Source organism: Vanacampus margaritifer, chromosome 6 (assembly GCF_051991255.1).
Source record: "Vanacampus margaritifer isolate UIUO_Vmar chromosome 6, RoL_Vmar_1.0, whole genome shotgun sequence".
Lineage (NCBI taxonomy): Eukaryota > Metazoa > Chordata > Actinopteri > Syngnathiformes > Syngnathidae > Vanacampus > Vanacampus margaritifer.
In genome coordinates, this window is record NC_135437.1 from 10,303,545 (window position 1) to 10,325,156 (window position 21,612).

The 21,612-nt window shown below is 39.2% G+C and overlaps 3 protein-coding genes across 4 annotated transcripts; 2 read left to right on the forward strand and 1 right to left on the reverse strand.

The window, feature by feature from the left end:
• Positions 1–162: 162 nt before the first annotated feature.
• On the reverse strand, positions 163–9,766 carry dennd11 (DENN domain containing 11). The gene is made up of 9 exons (XM_077568033.1): positions 9,152–9,766; positions 8,319–8,418; positions 8,061–8,219; positions 5,414–5,567; positions 5,194–5,332; positions 4,933–5,064; positions 4,693–4,843; positions 3,481–3,549; positions 163–2,094 (listed from the first exon to the last, which is right to left on the reverse strand). Exons 1-9 carry the CDS (start codon positions 9,525–9,527, stop codon positions 1,899–1,901), a joined length of 1,476 nt encoding a protein of 491 aa, XP_077424159.1. The 5' UTR covers positions 9,528–9,766; the 3' UTR covers positions 163–1,898.
• A 316-nt stretch (positions 9,767–10,082) lies between these two features.
• Positions 10,083–17,781, forward strand: wee2 (WEE2 oocyte meiosis inhibiting kinase). The gene is made up of 12 exons (XM_077568029.1): positions 10,083–10,154; positions 10,793–11,113; positions 11,203–11,411; positions 12,273–12,330; positions 12,647–12,816; positions 13,728–13,849; positions 13,932–14,078; positions 14,235–14,342; positions 15,342–15,427; positions 15,531–15,701; positions 15,780–15,928; positions 17,452–17,781. The coding sequence occupies exons 1-12, from the start codon at positions 10,116–10,118 to the stop codon at positions 17,612–17,614; spliced, it is 1,743 nt and encodes a 580-aa protein (XP_077424155.1). The 5' UTR covers positions 10,083–10,115; the 3' UTR covers positions 17,615–17,781.
• Positions 17,782–18,140: 359 nt separating this feature from the next.
• Positions 18,141–21,480, forward strand: bida (BH3 interacting domain death agonist). 2 transcript variants are annotated; one of them, XM_077568039.1, is made up of 4 exons: positions 18,141–18,302; positions 18,647–18,897; positions 20,258–20,391; positions 20,990–21,480. In XM_077568039.1, exons 2-4 carry the CDS (start codon positions 18,654–18,656, stop codon positions 21,182–21,184), a joined length of 573 nt encoding a protein of 190 aa, XP_077424165.1. In that variant the 5' UTR covers positions 18,141–18,302; positions 18,647–18,653; the 3' UTR covers positions 21,185–21,480. The 2 variants fall into 2 exon arrangements, with proteins under 2 accessions (XP_077424165.1, XP_077424164.1); XM_077568038.1 differs by having other exon boundaries at positions 20,987–21,476.
• The last annotated feature ends 132 nt before the right edge of the window (positions 21,481–21,612 follow it).

A 21,612-nucleotide genomic window follows, 5' to 3' on the forward strand; every position in this document is an offset into this window, starting at 1 on the left:
AGTAGTGTAACTTAGAAAAGTGTCCAATGAGTATGAAGTTACAGATGTGTTGGAGCCTATTCTGTGCTGCCATTTTGGACATCTAAATGGAAACTTCTTGTTAATATAGAAGGATGGATACGCTGGATATTGAATATAAAGTAAATGTGGTCAGAAAAGACAATCAGTCAATGTTTTATTGTCATACAAAGTACAGTGAAATTAGCAGTTGCTCATGCTAATGACTTCATGTGTATATTAATGTTTAATTACAGTGACTATTCTTGTTATACTTTACAGTCAAGTAGAAAATGTACACCGTGTGCAATAGTTTTGCTGTCTTGGACATTCAGAGTGACACAAACAGTAATTGTAGCTAATGCTGGTACGCATCGGTGAAAATCTCCACAATGAGTCTTGCACAGGTGTGTATTGTGTGTATGTCCACCCACTCTGACATTTAGTGTAGACCAGGAATGCAAATAATGTTGGAGGCTGCTGAAAAGTAAATAGACTGGTCCAAGGCAACAGATCATTCATATGTGCTGAGGAATACTGTATGCACTTAATCTTTTCACAAAAGCATACAGTATAACATTGACCCACTGATGTCATAAGTCATATTTTCTTAAGGCCCCATTTAAAGATAAACAAAGTTTTTTTTCTTTTTTTTACATTTTCTTTTTTTAATTATGTACATTACAAATTGCACTTAATGTTTAATAAACCAATCTAGCAAGCATGGGGTCAAACCACAATAAGGCTGTTGGACATCCTTCCAAATCAGTAGTGCTCCACCTGGATAGCATGCCTCGCATTTTGCCAAAGGTTAATGAGACATTTGAGAACCACCTCTGCAAACTTAATATTAGCCCCAGCCTCGCTGTTCCAACGTGGAACAAAATTATTATTGAGACTGGCTGGCACTGTGATGGATTACTTCCCACGTGTGCCAGCAGTGTTCAAACACACTTGATCCCACTCCAGACTTGGATTTACTCAATGAGGTGGCGATGAAAAGAGAGAAGTGGGGGAGGTTTTTTGATTTGCTGAATTTCAATAAGGAAGAGTTGAAGCCGCTGCCTAGCTTCGCAACACAGAGAGAACTTTGTCACAGAGAAGAAAGGAGGATCTCCTCAAGGACTCTTCATTTAAAAATCTCTGAGAAGCAGATGAACAGCCTCAGCAGTGTTTTAGTAAAATTATTAACAGCCTACCAACAATACCACAACACACAAATCCCCTTCATGTCAGAAATAAGGATCCCGTAGAAGTCTCTATTTCTGTCCATCTAGATCTAATATACACTAATGTACACCATAGGGACAATATTTTTTTTCTCAGATATTGTATGTGACTTTTTTTTAATGCATGATCAGAGTGTGCATCAAGAAATAGTCCGTGGCCATTAGCGCAAAAATGGTGCAGCATTCATGATAACGTTGTGTCATAGAATCACATTCATCAAGAGAATCTAACTCAGATGATGAAGGTGCCAAAAAGTGAACAAAACAATTCACAAAATACAATAATGTGAAAGGCTGACTTCCATTGCTTCATTTTTCTGCAGGTCAAAAGCATCACAGCCAAATTAAAGTCCAGTGCTAACAACATACTGTATTATGTCATTGATCGGTGCACCCCGACCACCTCACCCCTGCCGCATATTATCGAGCACATATCCAGTGTTGAAAAAACAGAAAGAGTACAGTAATAAGATGTCTAAAAGAGCACAGCACCTCAGGAGTGAGTCCATTCTCCTTAGCCAGCCAGATGACACAATGTACACAAAAGAAAGTAAACACTAACAATGGAAAATCAGACAACAGATGAAGGCTCAGGGTGAAAGCAGTGTCTCAGTGTGTGTGCGCCTTAAAGTCACCACCAACCGGTGTACTGTAATCCCTGCTTTTTGGAGTCTAGTGGCAGCATAGGTTGTCTATAACCAAAGTGGCGTCAACACCGTACACCTCCAGCAGCTCCACCAGGAAGCAGCGATCGCCCTGGGGATCCAGCCCCATGGCCCTCACGTGCTCTGCCGTCAGGGTGGGATCGGCGCTGCCTGCAACCTCCGAAAGGATCTGGAAGATGCGGTTATTAAGTTCCATGAAGAACCTGGAACACGAATAAAAGGTTCAAGGTTAGAAAAATGCATCCAAGTAGGGATGGGCGTTTTTTCTCACAAAATGTTCTATGCAACCCTACTAGTCTAAATATGGCATTCTGTTTAATATTGTGTGACATGAATGTTGCTCAGGTCTCAGGTAACAACCAATCACAGCGCAGCTTCAGAAAACAGGTGAGCTGTGATTGGTTGTTGCCTGAGCCCTGAGAAACATTGATGTCATTTTGAGTCGACAGCAAGTGTCAAAATGGCCGCCCCCTGAGATGGATGAAACGGCTGGATTTTGCTTTATAACTCATTTACCACAAATGTAATATTAATCAGAATGTCATGTTTGGATTAGTGAGGTCACATATAACATATTATTGTCAAGAAATGTTTAAGGTTGATTTCCACTTAAAGAAAAAATAATAATTTATTGATATATTTTTGTAATTCTTTTAAATTATCTGTCATTGTTGGGGTTTTGTTGTTGAATTTTTTAGAACAAAGTAGTACAGTACTAGGGGTATCTTGGTATTGGTATCAGTGACTACTCAAGAGCTGAGTACTCATACTGTTACCAATCTGAGGAAAAAAGTGGTATCGAACAACCTTACATAAAACGGATATCCTGTCTGCATGCAGCTATGATTGAACTCGTGGATATAAAAAGTCTACACACCCCTGTTAAAATTTTTGTGATATATAACACACAAAAAATTAAACAAAGATGAATCAATTCAAAAAATTACTTACAGGTCACATCAATAGAAAAAAAAAATATAATAACACCTGGCATTTAAACAGTTGTGTTTAGACTTTTTATGTCCACTGCATATTCTGTAATAGGAATGTAACAATAATGGCAATATTGTGATTGTCATGTCACGATATTAAAAGCAGCACATCTGTTAAAAAATGTGAGGTTCTACTTCATTTGTGCAGTTCTAGCACCCTCTGGTGGTTAGTTTATTAGTACAGTTTAATTTTAATTAGGAATGTTTTGGTCACTGCGGCGGTTATTGCTCCCATAAATTAGTCATACCAGCAAACATTTTTCAACATCTTAGTAAAAAAAAAAACTAACTTTTGGCCCGCTTCAGCTAAACACAACATTATCAATTACCGTTACATAGACCATGACACTTATGGCCAATAGGAGCACATGACAATGACATGGCAAAGCGTATTTCTCCGTCACTGCTATGATTTTTATGTACAAAAACACAATATTGTGTGCCCAAAATATGAGCTTTTTTTAAATCACCAACCTTCCCACAATATAGTGATAATTATTGTATTGTGAGCTTCATATCGTGACATTTATCGTACCGTGATGTTTAGATATCGTTACATCCCTATTCTCTATTAGCAAACTTTTAAAAAAAACTCACACAATAAAAAGATCCTCCTCATTCGACGTACAGTCTCCATCCACCTCCTGAGAGTACAGCAACATTTGCCTAGAAAAATCATTTGGCTGTTAAAACCTGATAATTATGTTGACAACATCCAATTTGTAATGACACTGAAACCTGAAATGTTGAACACAGTCCATTTCAGGACGCTCAAAAATTATTTTCCCACCATTGCCATCATAAAACTTATATTAATTGTTGTTATTTATCAATGTTTTATAAAACATTGTAGAATTCATTACTGTCATACAAGGGGAAAAAAAGCTAAATTTAAATAAAAATTTAACCACTGCATTAACTGTCTACTTAGTCTAAATCAGTGATTCTCAACTAATAGGTCGGGACCCAAAAATTTGTCAGAACGGTACAGATGCGTACCAAATGCCCACGTACAATATCCAATATTGGGTAAACGTCAGAAAGTTTTACTTGCGCTCGAGTCACTATCTACTCTGTAAATAAATACATTGCAGCTCAGCCTTTGGCGACTGGACGTCATAGCTAGCAATATACTTTTTAAAACGGCGTTTGAAAATGCAAGTTACTGTACATGTATTTTCACAAGCTATTTTGAAACAAAACAAAAAAATATTATTCTTGAGTTCTAAAAAAGTAGGTCACCACTTTACAACAATAGGAAGAAGACGGACTGAGAACAAAATTCGGCCTGAGAAAATATTCGTCCACAACTTTGGGGGGGGAAGTTTTTGTCGATGACGAATATCCGTCAACGAGGGAGGGCGGACGAGACGATTCATCGTTAGGGAGAGGGTGGGGGTAATGGAAGCAGGTGTTTTCTTCTGATTAAATATCCTCTGGGCCATCCAATTAAACAGCATTTATGTTAGTTTAGGATCTTCAATTACGTGTTTTTTATTTTATTTTGGAGTTTCAGATTTAATGGTAAACAAAAATAGTAGGAAGTCTCCACATAATGCACACGCAGTCGGTAGTGTGGAAAACATTAAGGTCGTGTAAATGGGCCACACCCATTTCAACATCCAACAAATACGTGCTTCACTCAGTTTCATGATTTCTAGTTTAAAAGAAGAAATTCTATCATATTGATTAGGCAACAGTCAATGCATTTTTAATTAATTCAGTGTATCAAGTAATGCATAATTGAATCCAAATTGACGGGATCTGTATCACTTTACATGCGGCATTTTATTACACAGTGTTACATACCTCTGTTCGCTCAGTTTCCTATACCTCTCCTTATCTGCAGCATTCAGTCGCAGCAGGGGCAGCAAATGGCTCCTGTGTGTTTTCACATTTTGGTTATCAATGTACAAATCGTGCAGCTCTTTCTTGTCTTCAAAAATCTTCTCTGTGGTGCCTAAAAACATACGCAGACGTGTTTGTATACCTATTTTGAATTTACTTCCCATAGATTCCATTCATGTGTACTTATGATCGGTCACTCACAGGCCACATATGACATCTCTGTTTCTAGTGCAGGAATGTCGGCTACGTTGATGTAGAAGAAAGGTCGTAATTCAGGCACAGACGCTCCGATTCCAGGTAAAGAGACATTGGCCAGGCTGCAACAGCAGTAAACTGAGACAGGAAGATTAGATCACAATTGCATCACCATTTCTTTGCCAAACGTGGATATTTGCAACACGCAAATCCTGTTAACTATCTGTCATGTCTTATTATTAAAAAGTTGAAATTGTAGCTTCTTACCTCTATAGCAGACTACGCCTACGGGTGGCGGGGAGAAGATGAGGAGGCGCTTCCGAAGCAGTGCAAACTTCCACAGCACCATTATGTGCTCCCCAAAAAACTGGACAAACTGGGACATGCAGCCGGCTGGGTGAGTGATCTACAGACAAGTCAACAATGTTTCAGGATGAGGATGCCAAGCATGATTATACTCAAGAGTCTTTGATGCAGTCATTAACACCTTCATTTCTGGATGCATACAGCGGTTGATGGTGGTCACACTCCAGGTAGGGCAAGCAGTGACCAAGCCATTCCTTGTTAGTGGAAGGATGGCCTTCTTGTCCTCATAGAAGGCCTCCAGTGGGGAATAATGGCCTGGACTCTTTAGCTGTAGTCTATAAAAGTGATTGCAACATGAAACAAAGCCAAACCATTGATATAATTCCACAGGAAGAAACAAATCCAATTGTATTATACAGTGTGTAAGTGTTTTCCATTTTGTGTTTGTTTATGTTTGCTGACTGAAACTATCTTCAAGGGGGATAATATTTAATACGTTTATTAGATGCCATTAATGTCTCAGAGGTGTTCTGAATACATCTTGTATGGTATTGTATTAGAATAGAAATACATATAAAAAGTCTACACCCCTGTTCAAAAGCCAGGATTTTGTGATATCAAAAATGAGACCAAGATAAAACTTAGGTTTTGACCAATCAAGGCAACGGATGAAAATGTCGTCTTCATTCTTGTCGTTGGGGGGTGGGGGGGTGGGCACAAACATCTTTACAAATTAAAAATTAACTAAGTATCTCTCGCTGTTCAACGTTCATGAGTAATTCTGCCAGAACAGCGTCCATTCGTCCATGTTAGGTTTGTTTGTTCCCCACGGCGTCGGCGCTTCCTGGTTTCGTCACAGCTGCATATCCCGCCTCCAAACACAATACCACTTTGTGATTGGTGGCTGAAAATCAGCGGGCTCGGGACAAGATGTATTCTCCAGAGTTTGTGAACTCATTCATACCATTCAAACTTTAAAATGTTTCTTCAACATTACAAAAATTCCCACATATCAATATTTTTCGCCAATAAAATTCCCTAGTCATTCCCAATGACTGACGATTCAACAAAACAGATTCAACATCGTTCCTACTTGAAATTCAAAACGAGGGCTCGACTGACTAATCGACCGCCGATTATAATCGGACGATTATTGCCCTTCAAACATCTGCCAAAACAATCGGCCAATTGCCGATTATTTCCCCCTTAAAACGTTATAAAGTACGTTATCGAAGAAAACCGACGTTTCCGACGCTGTGAAAGTACCCTGAATACACCATTTTGCTTCCGTTGGATGATTAGCAATTCGCAAGTGTGTAGCGTATGTTATTCTGGTTATTCTGTTGTCCCCCAAGCGTCCTTTAAACTGTTTAATGACATCTCAGTTGGAATTAACTGCAAAACTAAACACACGAAAGTAAGAATAACAACCACTGTATATTTAAATACAAAACATGCTTTGTTTTTAAAACATCGCTCGCCTAGCGCTAATGCTAAAAGAGGAGGGAGGATCCCATTCAAAAGTTAGCATCAACTTCAGGAGTGTTTTTCCTGCAAATAACGAAACTTCACCCACAAATGCTGTGGGAACACAGGTGAGATAACACTACGCAAAGGCACAAATTATTCCCAATGTGTGAACTTTCTTCTGTACTCACTTTAAGTGTGTACACCATAGATGCACGGCACCACACTGCCCCCAAGAGGCCAAAACGCACAGGAACAGTCAATGTTCTTACTGTTTTTTCAGTTGCTATTATTTGAGTATATTCTATTCTTATTTCATGTGCTTATTTGTATTTTGTCATTGTCCTTTCAAGTTATATTTAAAGATATTTCAAAGATTCAAAGAATTTATTTTTTCAAAATTCAAGGATGCAAACACCCAAGGATTTTTTTTTGTCTTAACACACATTTCCTCATGACATGACACAAAATAAATCCCCGAGGAACCAGGTTAGCCCAGACTTGTGAAAATAACACAAGATAAAAATAAATAAAAGAAAAGGTTAATGCTTAGAATAAAAATGAGTAATAAAAATGCAAGAGGCTTGAATTTCATATAATATATACACAACATAATTTGTGCTTGACAAAAACAAAGTGCAGGGATGAATGGGCATGATGCTACCATGACATTTTTAAGTACTTGAGCAGCTTTAGTTGTTGAATATATACTATGTTTTGAAATCAAATTGTTTTAATCATGATTTCAATCTCAATCAAATAGTCGTGATTGCTATTTTTCCAGTCCAATTATGCACTCTAACCATATACAGTACAGCAGTTGTAAATAGGTCGGGCCCTATTCAATTTATTCATTATATATTGCTCATTCATTTCACCTTGGAAACACACACAAACAAATCTCTAATCATTCACAGTGAAACATCCAATAAAAAAAATGATTCACATCACTCCCATTTGAAATTCAAAACATTCCGCTCAATTCAATTGGTAACATTTTTCAACATAACAATTAACAAAAATGTAAGATTTTCACCAATTAAACACCCACAAAAAAAATCAACACATTCAACAAAACAAAAAAATCCTCAAATTATACTTCCCCCCCCCAACTGAGTCATATTTTATACATATTTGAGTGGATTTTAATGTTGTTGTTTTTTTGTGTGTGTGTGTGTGTGTGTGTGTGATGATGAAGCACAAAATCTGAGTTCCGGATTCCATGCTGAGACGTCATACAAAAACTACACATGAACATCTTAACCTAAATGCACTGAAAAATGCATGAGTTTATTTTGACTAAGGTAAATATGACTGGCTAAGAAGTGAATGAAGCCAGCACACAGCGTGTTTTACTGTACCTGACTTGGTTCTCCAGGAAGTGCATGTAACGGTACAAAAGCGTGTAGGAAGGAGACAAAATTCCCACAGACTTCATCCTGGCTCCTCGCTCCAGCTCGTTGTCTACAGGCATGTTAGCGAAGCAGGCCAGCCCAAAGTAACAGCCTTTGCGGAAATATCTACCAGGAGGTCAGATAAGGATCAGGAGTGAGCATGGAAAGGTAAGTGCAATAACACTTAATTTTAATGGAAGGCAATGGGCGGTTGGTAGTACATACATAAAGTCATTTGTAATCCTATGGGAACCGCTAGCCATTGCCTTGAATTCAACTCCATCCAGGTTGATGTCATGAGGTAGGCACCACTCCACCATGTTTCCTGCCATGGACATACACACAGTTACACGTGTCGTCATGTCCAATAGTGTCAGTACTAAACTTTCATCATGAACACTTCCTCTTATTCAATCAGTTGTAGGGGTAGAAAGAGGTCAGGCCTGGCGAGAAAGCAATGACTCAGCTATTGAAATAGACTCCACGTGAAGCTGGGCTATGAGAATTGAACAAAGCATAACGGAACAAGCTCGCTATCTTGCGGAGACTCACACCTGATTGACTTGATGGCTATAATATTGATATACAGTATGGGCGATGCATCAACAAATTGATACATTGTCCCACTGAGACTGCTAAAAGATATCGAATAAATGCATAAATGCTCAAATGGCTTGCCATCCATCTGCAGTAGTTAACATTGTCTGACTTGGGACAGAATTATTAAACGTTTGCAACCTCCTTCCACAACAAATATGCAGTTGTGCATTTTCTGCATGTCACAAAAATATGTATTCAAGTAGTATTTTTTATTTAACACTTGTGTGCAATACAATTTAATTGAATCATTTTTTTGATTTTCTTTTCTTATATCTAAGTAAAGGTAATGCTCAAACTGATGCAGTGGCTTAAAACAAGTATTACAAGAGGCTTTTTTGGGGGGAATAAAAGCTGCTTCGTTAACGATGAACACGAATGTTAGTCATTTTTAAGGTTGTACGTGGTTTAGAAAATTTGACAGCCACTGTTTGAGAATTAGAAACAGGAGTCTTCCTCACCTGATCTTGTATTAAAGGTGACTACAAACACAGCCACGATGTGATCTTTCTCTTCCCACTGATCTCTCACCGTCAGATCCGGAGAGGGGGGAACCGGCTGACCCCGCATGTGGACGGGAAGCTTTTCCCGGCCCTTCGGGCTTCTCTCCCGGCCGTCAACAGCAGCTGTCGGGCGGCAGGTGACGTTGAAATTGTCATTCCTCCTGCCAATTTCTGTAACCGCGAGGCATACTGGTGTCGAAGTTTTTTTCCCCGCCGTTGCGTCTTTATTTTCCTTCGGCGCCGCAGGTGGCGATGGAGCCGCCCGGTTCGGGTCGGATGACGGTGGGATCTCCTCCCAATCCAGTAGCGGGGCTCGGTCCGACTGCTCCACCATGGTGGTGCCGCGCTGTCGTCGACGGCTGTTAGGCCGAGGGGAAAATATTCACTTATTCGACGTCTACAATAATCGACGAGGCTAAAACTGCGTCATGGTTTCCTCTGGCTTGCAGTGTTGTTTATCTTTTCATTTGTGAGCTTGTCACATCAGTGTTGGGGCGGAAAATCCTCCTGCTGGCGTTCTCTCTCGCTTGTTCGTTCGCTTGCTGTTTTGATGACGTAACCACTTCCGCCCACGTGCCCATATTACTGTCTCCGCTTGGTCATAGTGTGACCTAATTTGGTTCATATTTAATCCGAAACCTGCTCGCATTCTGCTTGAATATAACGGCCTTATCGCTCGATCTATTCAGTGCTAGTCAGAATTAAAAAATAAATAAATACATAAATAAATGACATTTAAACTATAGCGCAGCATGAAAATATGGCCACCACTTAAATTGAGTAGCCTGCATAGTTTGTAATAAAAAAATAAAAATAAAAATAAAAAATGGTTTGCAAACAACAAGATTTGGTTTACGGGTGACGCGTCCAATTAAACGTTAACCTGGTGACATCATTTATTTAAACAGGAAGTTATTTACATATGAAGCGTGAAGTTCGAGCGTGGTGTGGAAGAAGGCAGGTAGGTAGGAGGGAGGTCGTTCGTGAGCGAGCGAGCGAGCGAGCGTACAATACGTGATAAATGTATATCGAAAATCAGATGTAACGCGTCGTTTTGCGAAATAGGAAGCAGGTGCTTGACGCTCGGATTTTCAAATAAACGTTCGCTTTTGGGTTTATTTTGAGTATTTCCGGTATATCGACTAGCTCAAAATATACCAATAACAATAATGTACAAGTGACGAGGATTCACGTTGTGTTTGTAGGAATGCTAATTGTTACATCTACCAATCAAAGTAACTAAATATTGTTATAATGTGTGTAGTTGACGGAAAGAGAGTAAATCAATGAAACAGAAGTGTCTTCTTGTTTTCTTTAGAAAGCTGCGGCACCTTCTAAACGAATAAAGGCCTCATATAATTACTACACATAGGCCTGCAAAAAAGAGCTAGTTTTGAAATCACAAATCAAGTAAAATAATTATATCTAAAATAAAATGTATTTTTTAAAGGATTTTTGTCAAAAACTTCTCAACTTTATTGAAAGTTAAGCCAGTTTGCATTTGTGATGCATATTTTCACAAGAAACACGATGTAGACTCCTATGATTTACTTTAGCTGGTCAAAATAAATGATGTTGCAAACTGGATCTGGCCCCCAGGTCTTGTTTGACACCTGTGTTGTAAATGAAGGCATCAGCATGGCAAATTTGTTTGATGAGATCTCCCAGCGGCTGGACTTCTCCAATTTTGGAAAGGAAGGCAGCGACGGTGGCAACAGCAGCAGTAGCAGCAGCGACAACAACTCTGATGACTGCACATCCAAGATGCAAAGCCCCAGCAGCCCTGCATGCAGGACCCCTAGGGTGCAGGGCCACCGCGGTCGATACAGCACCTTATCCTCACCTTTGCGCTGCACCAGCCCCATTCCTTACGCTTCCTGGAAGAAACTGAGGCTTTGTGATTCCCCCAGCACGCCAAAGGTAGGGGCAGTCACTCTGGTCCCTCGTGTGGTATTCAATGCAGTGTATCAAAATACATGTATAATGTCAACCCTAATCCCCCCCCTTAGAGTTTGTTGTCCAAGTCGTCGCAGCCTTATTCCACCACTAAAATAAAACTACAGCCAAGGGCCGTGCGTTACACCTCGGCTGTTGCAAGCCTCATTCAGGCTCCTTCGGTCAATGTGAACCCATTCACCCCCAATTCGGAGCACAGGATCAGTGAGCAGCAGCAGCAGTGGAAAAGGAGGAGTGATACTGATGCGGATTATGGGCACAGGTAGGTAAAGGAATTTGTGTGAGGGCTTATTTTGTAAATACATTTTTGTTCCCTTAAAAAGTGGGAGACATTAATACAAAAAATCCTATACTATATATTCATCTAAATTTGTTATAAATAGAAAAATAAATAAATAAATAGATAAAAATAAATAATCGATACATAAATAAATAGATAAAAATGAATAATAGATACATAATAATAATAACTAAAAAATAAATTAATAATAATAAATGGATAAATAAATAAAACCCAAGAACAGTTAATATAATTCCTGCATTGTGAAGCTGTAGTCTGAATGAGAGTTCAATTAATTTTGAAAACTTGCTCAACATTTTTTGCCTGTTTTCTGACATTTTGCAGAGCAAACCAGTAACTGAATCATAATTAATTTAACAATTAAAAATAGTCACTTTTTTAGTAAGGGCATGAAAATTAAAGTGTGTTCTTAATCCAATTTATTGAGTAGTGGACAAAATAATCAACTGATTGATCGATTATCAAAAATAATTGTTAGTTACAGCCCTAATATTATTATTCATCACTCAAAATCATCTCTTAAAACCACTTGTTTAAGATGATCCTTCATTTCAATACGTTGTAAATAAATAAAATAAAAAAGCCAAAGCAAAACACAAGCAATGATAATCAAAGATAAGCAACCCCCCCCCTCCCCAACCCAAAAATAATTCATCAAAAAATTACAATTATAAATTGTATAACCTTTGGCGCATTCAACTTTAGAGGTTTCACTTCATTTAACGTTTGTCTTCGGTAGAGAGCTTTTATGTGTGAAAATTAGCTAAGTGCTTTTGGCACACTCAATAAACGACGATAGACTTGTTCTATTTCATCTTTCAGGTTGAAACACAGCCTGACATCATCAGAGGAGGATGACGAAGCCTTTCTTCCACCAAAGGTACAATTATTTTTATCACTGACTGCGCCTCCCTATCAGAGGCTGCGGCATCCATGGCTGCCTCCTCCATGCTTTTCTTTTCAAATTGACAAGCTGCCAATTCATTTTCCGGAATTCCTTGCCGGGATCTCTGACTGAGTCAGAATGATCACAGGATGGATTACTATATATGGTTGCACAAATGACAAGTCTCCTCCTTGCTATTGCCAATCTTACAATTCAGCATTGTGACGCAAGTGCTGTCTTTAGAAATGTTTTGGCCCTTTGTGCGTGCGTTTGTGTGTGTGTGTGTGTGTGTGTTTGTGTGTGTGCGCAGAGACAAGCTGTTCAAGCTCTCATGTTGTCGCGGTATGAGAGTGAGTTCCTGGAGCTGGAGCGTATTGGCGTGGGCGAGTTTGGAACAGTTTACAAGTGTGTGAAGAGGCTGGATGGTTGCCTGTACGCCATCAAACGATCCCGACGACCACTCGCAGGCTCTGCAAACGAGTGAGTTGGCAGCATGACCGCTTTTTCTTGGCTCTTGTGTGTCCCGTCTATAAAATGTCCCTGTGAAACAAACCTATCTATTCTTTGCTTTCCACCTGTAGAAAATATGTTGTCACTGCACTTAAACAAGTAATTTCTCATTTGAAGGGGAATTCATAATGCTGATGATCACAGTGACCTGAATAATAGGGATAGACCGATTATCGGCGCCAATATTCAGCATTTTGACGAATATCAGCATGGGCAATTTTGAAGAATCATACGGTCGATAATAGATCCATTTGAAAAAGTGTTAAATTCAGGGAACTAATTATTTACATTTTCAGAGATGCTGCTGACCCTGGGAACTCTCTGCACCTGTTTTTGTTTGAAATTAAAACCAAGATCAGTAAAATTTTAATACTTAAGATATTTTGAGAAAATAATAGGGAGCTATTTAACTTTTGAAGACATTCTACTGCTCCTGAGAGATCCCTGAACTTTTTGTTCGATTTAAAAAAAAATAAAATAAAATAAATAATAATAATAATAAAAAAATGTTGATTGACTACGATTTTTTTTCAACTCCAATATTTTACGAACTGTAAAAGTTGTTCAATGACCATATGCTTAAAAATTCAAAAATAATTAAGCGCTGGTTGTATTTTTTCAAATTTTGATGACAGTATTTTCCCTTTTAGTGGAAATTAATATTGGCTCCAAATATTGGTCATCTGTGTCCTTGACTACTAATAATCTGTACATTTATCGGTCTACCTCGACTAAATAGTCAACTTCCAGTACCTCTGCTCCCCCAATTGATCCCTTTTCCACTGATTGTATATTAAATATCAGGTGGTGCCACTACTAGTGACAGTAATTACCGTCAGTATGTATTGAATGGGTTAAATAGGTCATACTTGTCCTGTTAGGCAGCTGGCTCTGAAGGAAGTGTATGCACACGCAGTTCTTGGCCACCATCCCCATGTGGTTCGCTATTATTCTGCCTGGGCCGAGGAAGACCACATGATTATTCAGAATGAGTACTGTAATGGTAAGGATTTGTTTTTACTTGATTTTAAGTTGAATATGTGCTTATGTGATTTTGATATCGTCACCCCATGTTTTGTATCCAGGTGGAAGTCTCAGTGACGTCATCAGGACAAAGGAGATGCAGGGTGAGATGTTTTCTAGGGCGGAGTTGAAAGATTTGCTCTTGCAAGTGTCCATGGGCCTGAAGTACATCCACGGTTTAGGGCTCGTGCATCTGGACATCAAACCAAGTGAGTCTGATTTTTCTTTTACTTTTTTTCTGTATTCTTTCAAATCACAAAATGGACACATGCAGCAGGAGGTGGATAATTTGGTGCTGATCCCAAAATAATGAAGTTGTTGTTTGACTTTTTTCCCCCCCTGTAATTGTTCTTTTGTATCTTCAGGTAATATATTTATCTGCCAGCGTACTGTCTCAAGCATAGCAGGTGAGGGGGAGACCGAGGAAGAGGAGGATGAAGGAAGCCACCCAGCCGGAGTTGTGTACAAAATTGGTAAATGACTTATGGTGTGCATTTTTACCACAGGAATGAAGAATTCTTGTAGGTTCAATGTGTGTTTGGCCCACCGGAACAATGTCTAAATTTGGTTTTGGTGTAATTTATCTGGGCCAGAAAAACAATATGCAAAGACAGTAGTGCTTTTAAGAGGTTCAGGAACCTTTGGGGTGGAGCTTATTAGTTCCAGGAAATTTTAGTTCCTGAAACTTTAGGCAGAGTGTGGCTTGAGAGTCAACTCCAAAACATTTTCTTTACAATTTGTTCTATGCACTAGTCCGAACATGGCCTTGTGATTAATATTGCGTTTGTGGAATAGTAATTAACTCATTCACTGCCATAAATTCATAAAAAAAATAAAAATAAAGAATATTAAAAATTAGGGGCAACAGGCGATTAAAATTTCTAATCCTAATTAATCGCGTGACTTCACTAGTTAACTCAAGATTAATCACAAATTGTATATCTTTTCTATATGTACAATAAAAAAAAATCTAGGTTTTCATACTCTTGTTAACAAAAGTGGGAAAAAAAATGTTAAACTAATAGAAATAGTTCAAATGAATTTTTGACGTTTATAGCCGTCAATGGCGTTGAATGAGTTAAGCAGCAAAAAACACCTGTTTTTATTCATCTCACGGGTCAGCCATTTTTCCATTTGTTGTCACCTGAAAATGACATCACAGTTGCTCGGGTAACAACCAATCACGGCTCAGCTTGCAAACATTACATGACCAAACTCCGAAAACAGGTTAGCCGTGATTGGTCATTTCCTGAGCTGAACAATTGTGATGTCATTTTAAGTCGACTGCAAGGGGCAAAATGGCCGCTTTATGAGGTGACTAAAAACGGGTGGATTTTGCTGCTTAATTTATATTCCATAAAGATATTTAGACTAGTGAAGGCACATACAACATACTAAATGTAAAGAACATTTTTGGGTTGACTTCCCCTTTTTAAATATGTGTGATATATGAATCCCTTTTTCCCTTACAGGTGATCTGGGTCATGTCACATCAACCAATAATCCTCAAGTTGAAGAAGGGGACAGCCGCTTTTTGGCCAAGGAGATTCTACATGAGGTAAAATGCCCCTCCCCCTCCAAAACCAAACAAACAAACAACAAAAACATACATGTTGTAGAGCTTTAGTGATTTTCATGGACATTTCTCATTTATCCACCAGAACTACACCCATCTTCCCATGGCAGACATCTTTGCTTTGGGCCTTACCGTGCTACTGGCAGCGGGGGCTCCACCAATGCCCCAAAATGGAGATGAGTGGCATCGCCTCAGAGAGGGCAACCTTCCCATGCTTCCAAGGGAGCTCTCGCCTCCTTTCAGGGGGCTTCTTCAGGTATCCCTTGCTCTGGAAAGCTTGATTGAGACCTTGATTGTTCAAAGCGTGACCGTTTTATTTGCATCTTTCTTTTAGTTGTTGTTGGATCCGGACCCCACCAAACGACCCTCAGCCAGGGAGCTTTGCAAGCACAGCGTCCTGAGGCAGGAGAGGACTGGAAGACTGGCGGCTCAGCTGCGCCGAGAACTAAATGTGGAGAAGTTCAGGACAGCCATGCTTGAAAAGTAAGAAATGCAAATGACTGTTAAGCTTAATTTACACTGCAGGTTTTCAAATGAATGTTTGTTTTTCTTCTTTTTTTTTAAATCTATTTTCATATACATTTCAAGTAACAGCATATCTGTTATGGCTAGTGCCATGCTGAGAGATATTTCTTTTCTACAATGTGTGCCTTGGCTCAAGAGTTTGCAAAAGGCTGATCAAGATGATGACGTGTGATCCTATTTTTGAAGTGCACTATTCAATACGACCAGCAGGTGTCACTTTTATCATACATTACTTTTGCAGTTATGCAGTAGGCCTACATATTATTTTGATTGCATCTTCACCTTTTTATGTCGTCAACCTATTCTATTCTTGCAAGAATGTCACCATTTAAATGGGAAATGGACCCAAAATGTTTCTTTACAATATCTTCTGTGCAGATCCACTAGTCTAAATACAGCATCCTGATTAATTTGGCATTTGTGGAATATGAGCTTTAAGCAGCAAAATCCACCTGTTTGCATCCATCTCAGGATGTAGTTATTTTGCCACTTGCTGTAATTAATGTGATAAGTTCATTATTTTTCATGAACAATTAATACCTTTTTAAAAACGTGTTTTTTCCTCTTGCTGAAGATGACATCACACATGCTCAGGAAAGGGGTAACGACCAATCATGGCTCAGTTTCCAGACCAAACTCAGAAAACAGGTGAGCCATGATTGGTTGTTACCTACTTCCTTAGCACAGGTGATGTCATCTTCAGTCCACAGCAAGTGGAAAAATGTGTTTTTAAAGGTACATGAAAATAATGAAGTAATCAAATTAATTCTGGACAAAGAAAACATTTTTACTGCTGAAAAGGGCTCAAGGAGTCAAAAAAGGGGAAGCAGAGAGGCAGAAAATTACTACATGTCCATAAAATTGCAAAAACAAAAAAAAGGTCACATTTGAAATAAAGGCAGAAAAAGTTTTAAAATGTATGAGAAACAGTCAAAAAAAAATCCCAAAACAGAATACGAAAGGTAGAAGAAAATGTATCTCTACGCATTGGATGCTGCATGTTTTTGTGTTCTGGTGCAGCTCTAATTAGCTCTTGGGCCCTCAGTACATTAAACTAACACACCGTTTCCTTCATCACAACATTCAAATGCTTTGCAGCTCCAGACAGATTTATTTATTTATTTTTGGCCTATAATGACTCTTTTGACAGTAAAGGTTGCTTTTTTTTTCTTTCTTTCTTTTTAAAGAAAGAAAAAAATGTTGGTTCCAAAATTATTTTCCATTTGCTCACTTTTTCAACTTTGAGCACCTGCCCCTCCAAATGTCTCTACACACCCCGCAGTGCAATCAAGAGAAACAATACAAAATTAAAGGAATAGAATGGTAGGAATAATTTAACACAATTTCATGAAACAAACATTAGAATTTGGTTGTACGTACTTCTGATCGTGTTTGTCAGCAGAGAAGACCTTGCTGACCCTGATGTGCCACAATTGGCAAATTTGTTAAAATAATTATTTTAATATGTGCTTTGTATGCAGGGAGCTCAAAGAAGCACGCCAGGCTGTTCTGTCCCCCAAGAGCCCACTTTCTGACTTGAAACGTCCCGTAAAGCCGGGGTCACTGCCAAGATCTGGGAAGAGGGTTGTGGGTAGAAAGACTGCACGGTCCATGAGCTTTGGTTGTCCAGGGTATGGAGTGTGATGGGAGGAAGCCCGAGCCACAAGCTCGCCCCATTGCGTGCATGCAACCATCTTGTTGGTTCTGTAAAGTGCAATCATTGTCGAGCAAACTGCTAGATAGTCACTATTTTTTAAGGACTTTTTTTTTTTTTAACTGTTAATAAACATTTTAAGAACTTCTCAATTTTATTTTGTTTCTGAGTCATTTCTGTTTGCCTTTTCTCTATTTAACTGTGTCATAATTTGGAATGAGGATAAGCAGTATCTGAATATTAACTATATACCACGGGGACTTTCCATTGAGTTGTTAACATGCTGTCGCCACTGACACAAAGTTGGAAATTCCAACGCAACACGAAAATAGGACTGGTTTGTCTTCCTTTCTGTTTAAAATGTTTCATATCCATTTCATGATCCAGTTTTGATTAAAGGTTCGTATACAAACTAACAGTGACTTAACTGGGATTTTTTTTGACAGAACTTCTCTGTTGTACGTGTTCACTTTTATTTATTTATTTGCTGTGAGGTTTTTCATTTGAAACGAAAGTGTTTTCACGCCGTGTGAGCAGACAACTTTATGCAGCTGAGTGACGCAATCGAAGAGCCACCTACCTACCTACCCATTAGCCAGTAACTTAAGTTGCAGTCGAAATTGTAGCCCAAGGGGAGCTGCTGCGTCAAACCGATTTTTAACTTAAAGACGCGCTAATGTAAGTAAATATGATTTTCCCTGTGGCTGAAGCTAGTTGATTAAAAAAAAAAAGGTTGATTTAGCAAGGGCTAACCAGTTAGCATTTGACCAAAGTACGTAGCTACTGTTACTGTAGTTTATTTTATGCGTTAGCTAAAGCTAACCTAAGTAGCTTGTAATAGCATTGTAGCCAACATAGCTCTTGTTTTGAGGAAGGTTGTTAGTTTAAACTTAGTGTGCTTGTTGGCAAATATTTGCGCCCATTACTTCAATTTCTGGTCAATGTTTTAGAACGCCGCCAGAGCGAAAGTTGTGTTTGACCAACTTTTTAACGCGCCCGTACGCAAATCCATCTCTCCTCAGCAAAGTGATGGATGATCTGACCAAGTTGGGCAGCGAGCAAAACGCCACTTTGGTGTTGTTGAGCTTTCTCCAGGCGGATTGCAGTAACGCGCAGTACAACACGGCTGTTAATTCTTTGGGCAAAGAGCTCAAAAAAACTTGGAGGAGCAGTTGCGAAGAAGAATTTGGAGTTATCGAATGCGACAGCTATCTGCCCACGACCATCGGTTCTTTTGACGACATAGAGCCGCCAGTGGAGCATTACTGGCCTGGTGAGTACACTCAGATTTGACTATCATGTACTCGCGTCCTGTACTCGAGTAGAAATAAAGATACTGTACTCGAGGGGATACTTGACTTATTTAGCCATTTTCAGCAGCAAGAAGTTATTTTGTCTATAATTAATTTGTTAGCTTCATTTTCGATGTACAAATAACACCTTTAAAAACACATTTTGCCACTTGCTGTCGACAGAAAATGACATCACGTGCTCAGGGGGCAGTAACAACCAGATACGGCTCACCTTACGAATGTCACATGACCAAACCCTGCTAGGGGGCATCCAATCAGAGGGTGAAATGAGCGTTATCTCGAAACTAGTAAAGTTATAAGTGGGAGTCAATAATAATAATGAAGTCTAAACACCACATTCTGATTAATATCGCGCTTGTGGAATACGAGTTAAGCAGTTAAAATTCACCCGTTTTTATCCATCTCATGTGGTGGCCATTTTACTACTTGCTGTCGACTGAAAATGACATCAGAGTTGCTCAGGCAACGACCAATTATGACTCGTCTGTCTTCTAAAGCTGAGCTGCGATTGGTTATTACCTGAGCAACTGTGATGTAATTTTCAGTCGACAGCAAGTGAAGTGACAAAATGGCCGCCCACTGAGATGGAGAAAACAGGTGGATTTTGCTGATTAATTCATATTCCACAAACACTATACTTATCAGAATGTCATGTTTAGAGTCGCGGGGGTCCATACAACATATCATTGTAAAGATTTTGTTTTAGGTTGACGTCCCCTTTAAGAGGAACAGCACTTCCTCCTAGCTTGATCGTAACCAAGAAAAGAAAAAAAACGCCCTTGTGTTTGTTTGTTTATTACTACTGCTGTACTTTGGGCTGTTGTGTGTCTTGAAAGTAATAACTTGATTTTTCAATGTAAAAATTAATATCTACTATATGCAGTAGTACACAGAAAATATGTGCAGCGTTGTGCACCACTAATTCACTAAATACACTCCAGAAATAATGCATTGTTTTGATATACCACACTGACCAAATTATAGCATCTGATATACTTTAAACCTGAATAGTTTTGATACAGTTCTTAATTAACTATTTTATATGATAGACCACAGGTTGGATTGCTAACTCACCACTGGAAGGCTGAAGCTGAGAGTTGAACCCCAAACTTCACAACTAAATGCGTGTTAACCACTACGTCACCATGCTGTCCTGACGTGTTTTTTTTTTAAATGAATATATAAGCTTTTAATAGTCATCCATATGAGTTGTTGACATTCTCAGCATTCACACTCATAGGATTTGAATGACGCAAGAGCCAGCTGACTAAGCAATGACAAATGGATTGAGCACAGACGCATATTTGTCACTCTCTGTAGGTGGGGAAGGGGAAGTAAGAGCCCTGCAGGAGGTCGCAGCCAAGCTGAGAGAAATTGCCACCCAACTTGAGCAGAGTGTTGTGGACCAGGCTGCCCGAAACCTGCGCAGAAATGTCATGTCCTCACCGAGTGAAGTGAGTCTGCTTTGAAGACACTCACCACACGGGTGCAAAACTCTGCACAATCCACAGAGCTCCAATTCACCTGCTACAAAGATACAGTAAATCCCTATTTGCAATACTGATTCAAATGTTTAGAATTGTAAACTCGCAAAACACTTTAGTAATGAATTTTATTTCTAATGTTGGTATGATCAGATCCCTACTTTTTGCCACCACTGTTGTGACATGAAGCAAAAGAAAAAGCAAAGTTGAAAAGATGAAAGTCTCACTAGGTTCTTTCAACATTTTGGTTTTAATTCCAAATTTTGAGGCATATTTTTCTTGACCTCTGGCTTTGGCACTTTGAGTCACAGTATACGGTAAAAATCTTGATTTATCACACCCGTAAAGTGATGGAAAAATTTGGAACCGCATCTCAAACGTGCTAGACTGGTGAATGAACTCCGAAACACTTTTAGAGGCTAATTTTATTCATGCAGCTCCATTGTTGAGATGTTGAGATTCAATTGTGTAAAAATGTACGCAAGGGTCTACTCAGCTCCAAGAAACGTATACTGTAGATTAAGATGGTCATGTCCCATAAAGCGTCATTTGTTTTGTTTCGCAGCAGTGGCTGGACCTCCTGAAAAACGAGGTGCAGAGGGCCATGGTGCAAGGGGTGGGCCTGCAGCATCTGGCCCAGGAGAGGGTCATGGTGGCCCTCAGCCTCACCCTGGTGAAGCAGGTGTGTGAACACACCCCACAACTGCTGAGAGATCTCTTCGACACTGCGCTGCAGTACATCAGACGCCCGCGTGCAAGGTGACTTGAAGTGGGAGGGACGAGAGGGAATAACTGTGAAACGTTTGCTGAAGGAAAAAAAAAAGGAATGTTAAACCACTTTTCAGAAACAAGCCATGTTGATGTACTATTTTTGAACGTTCGTCTTATTTTGAAAAACAGAAATGCAAAGCTTAAGTTATGCTATGTGTAAAGTTTGTCACATGCTATTTTGAGTTACATTTTGGTTCATGTAAAATGGGGGGGGGGGGGAGTACTGTATGTATTCAATCACTTCTGCCTTGTAAAAACGTCGAAATAAAATATTTTTTGGAATCATACTGTCAAAAAACGATTATCACTTTATTCTCAAGTATTGCGCTGTAGGAAATGCAAAGTTTGATGGGAGTTTTTTGGACATTCTCTTGCTTTTTATGCTCAACATCTGTGCTTTAATTGCAAACTTGGTCGTTG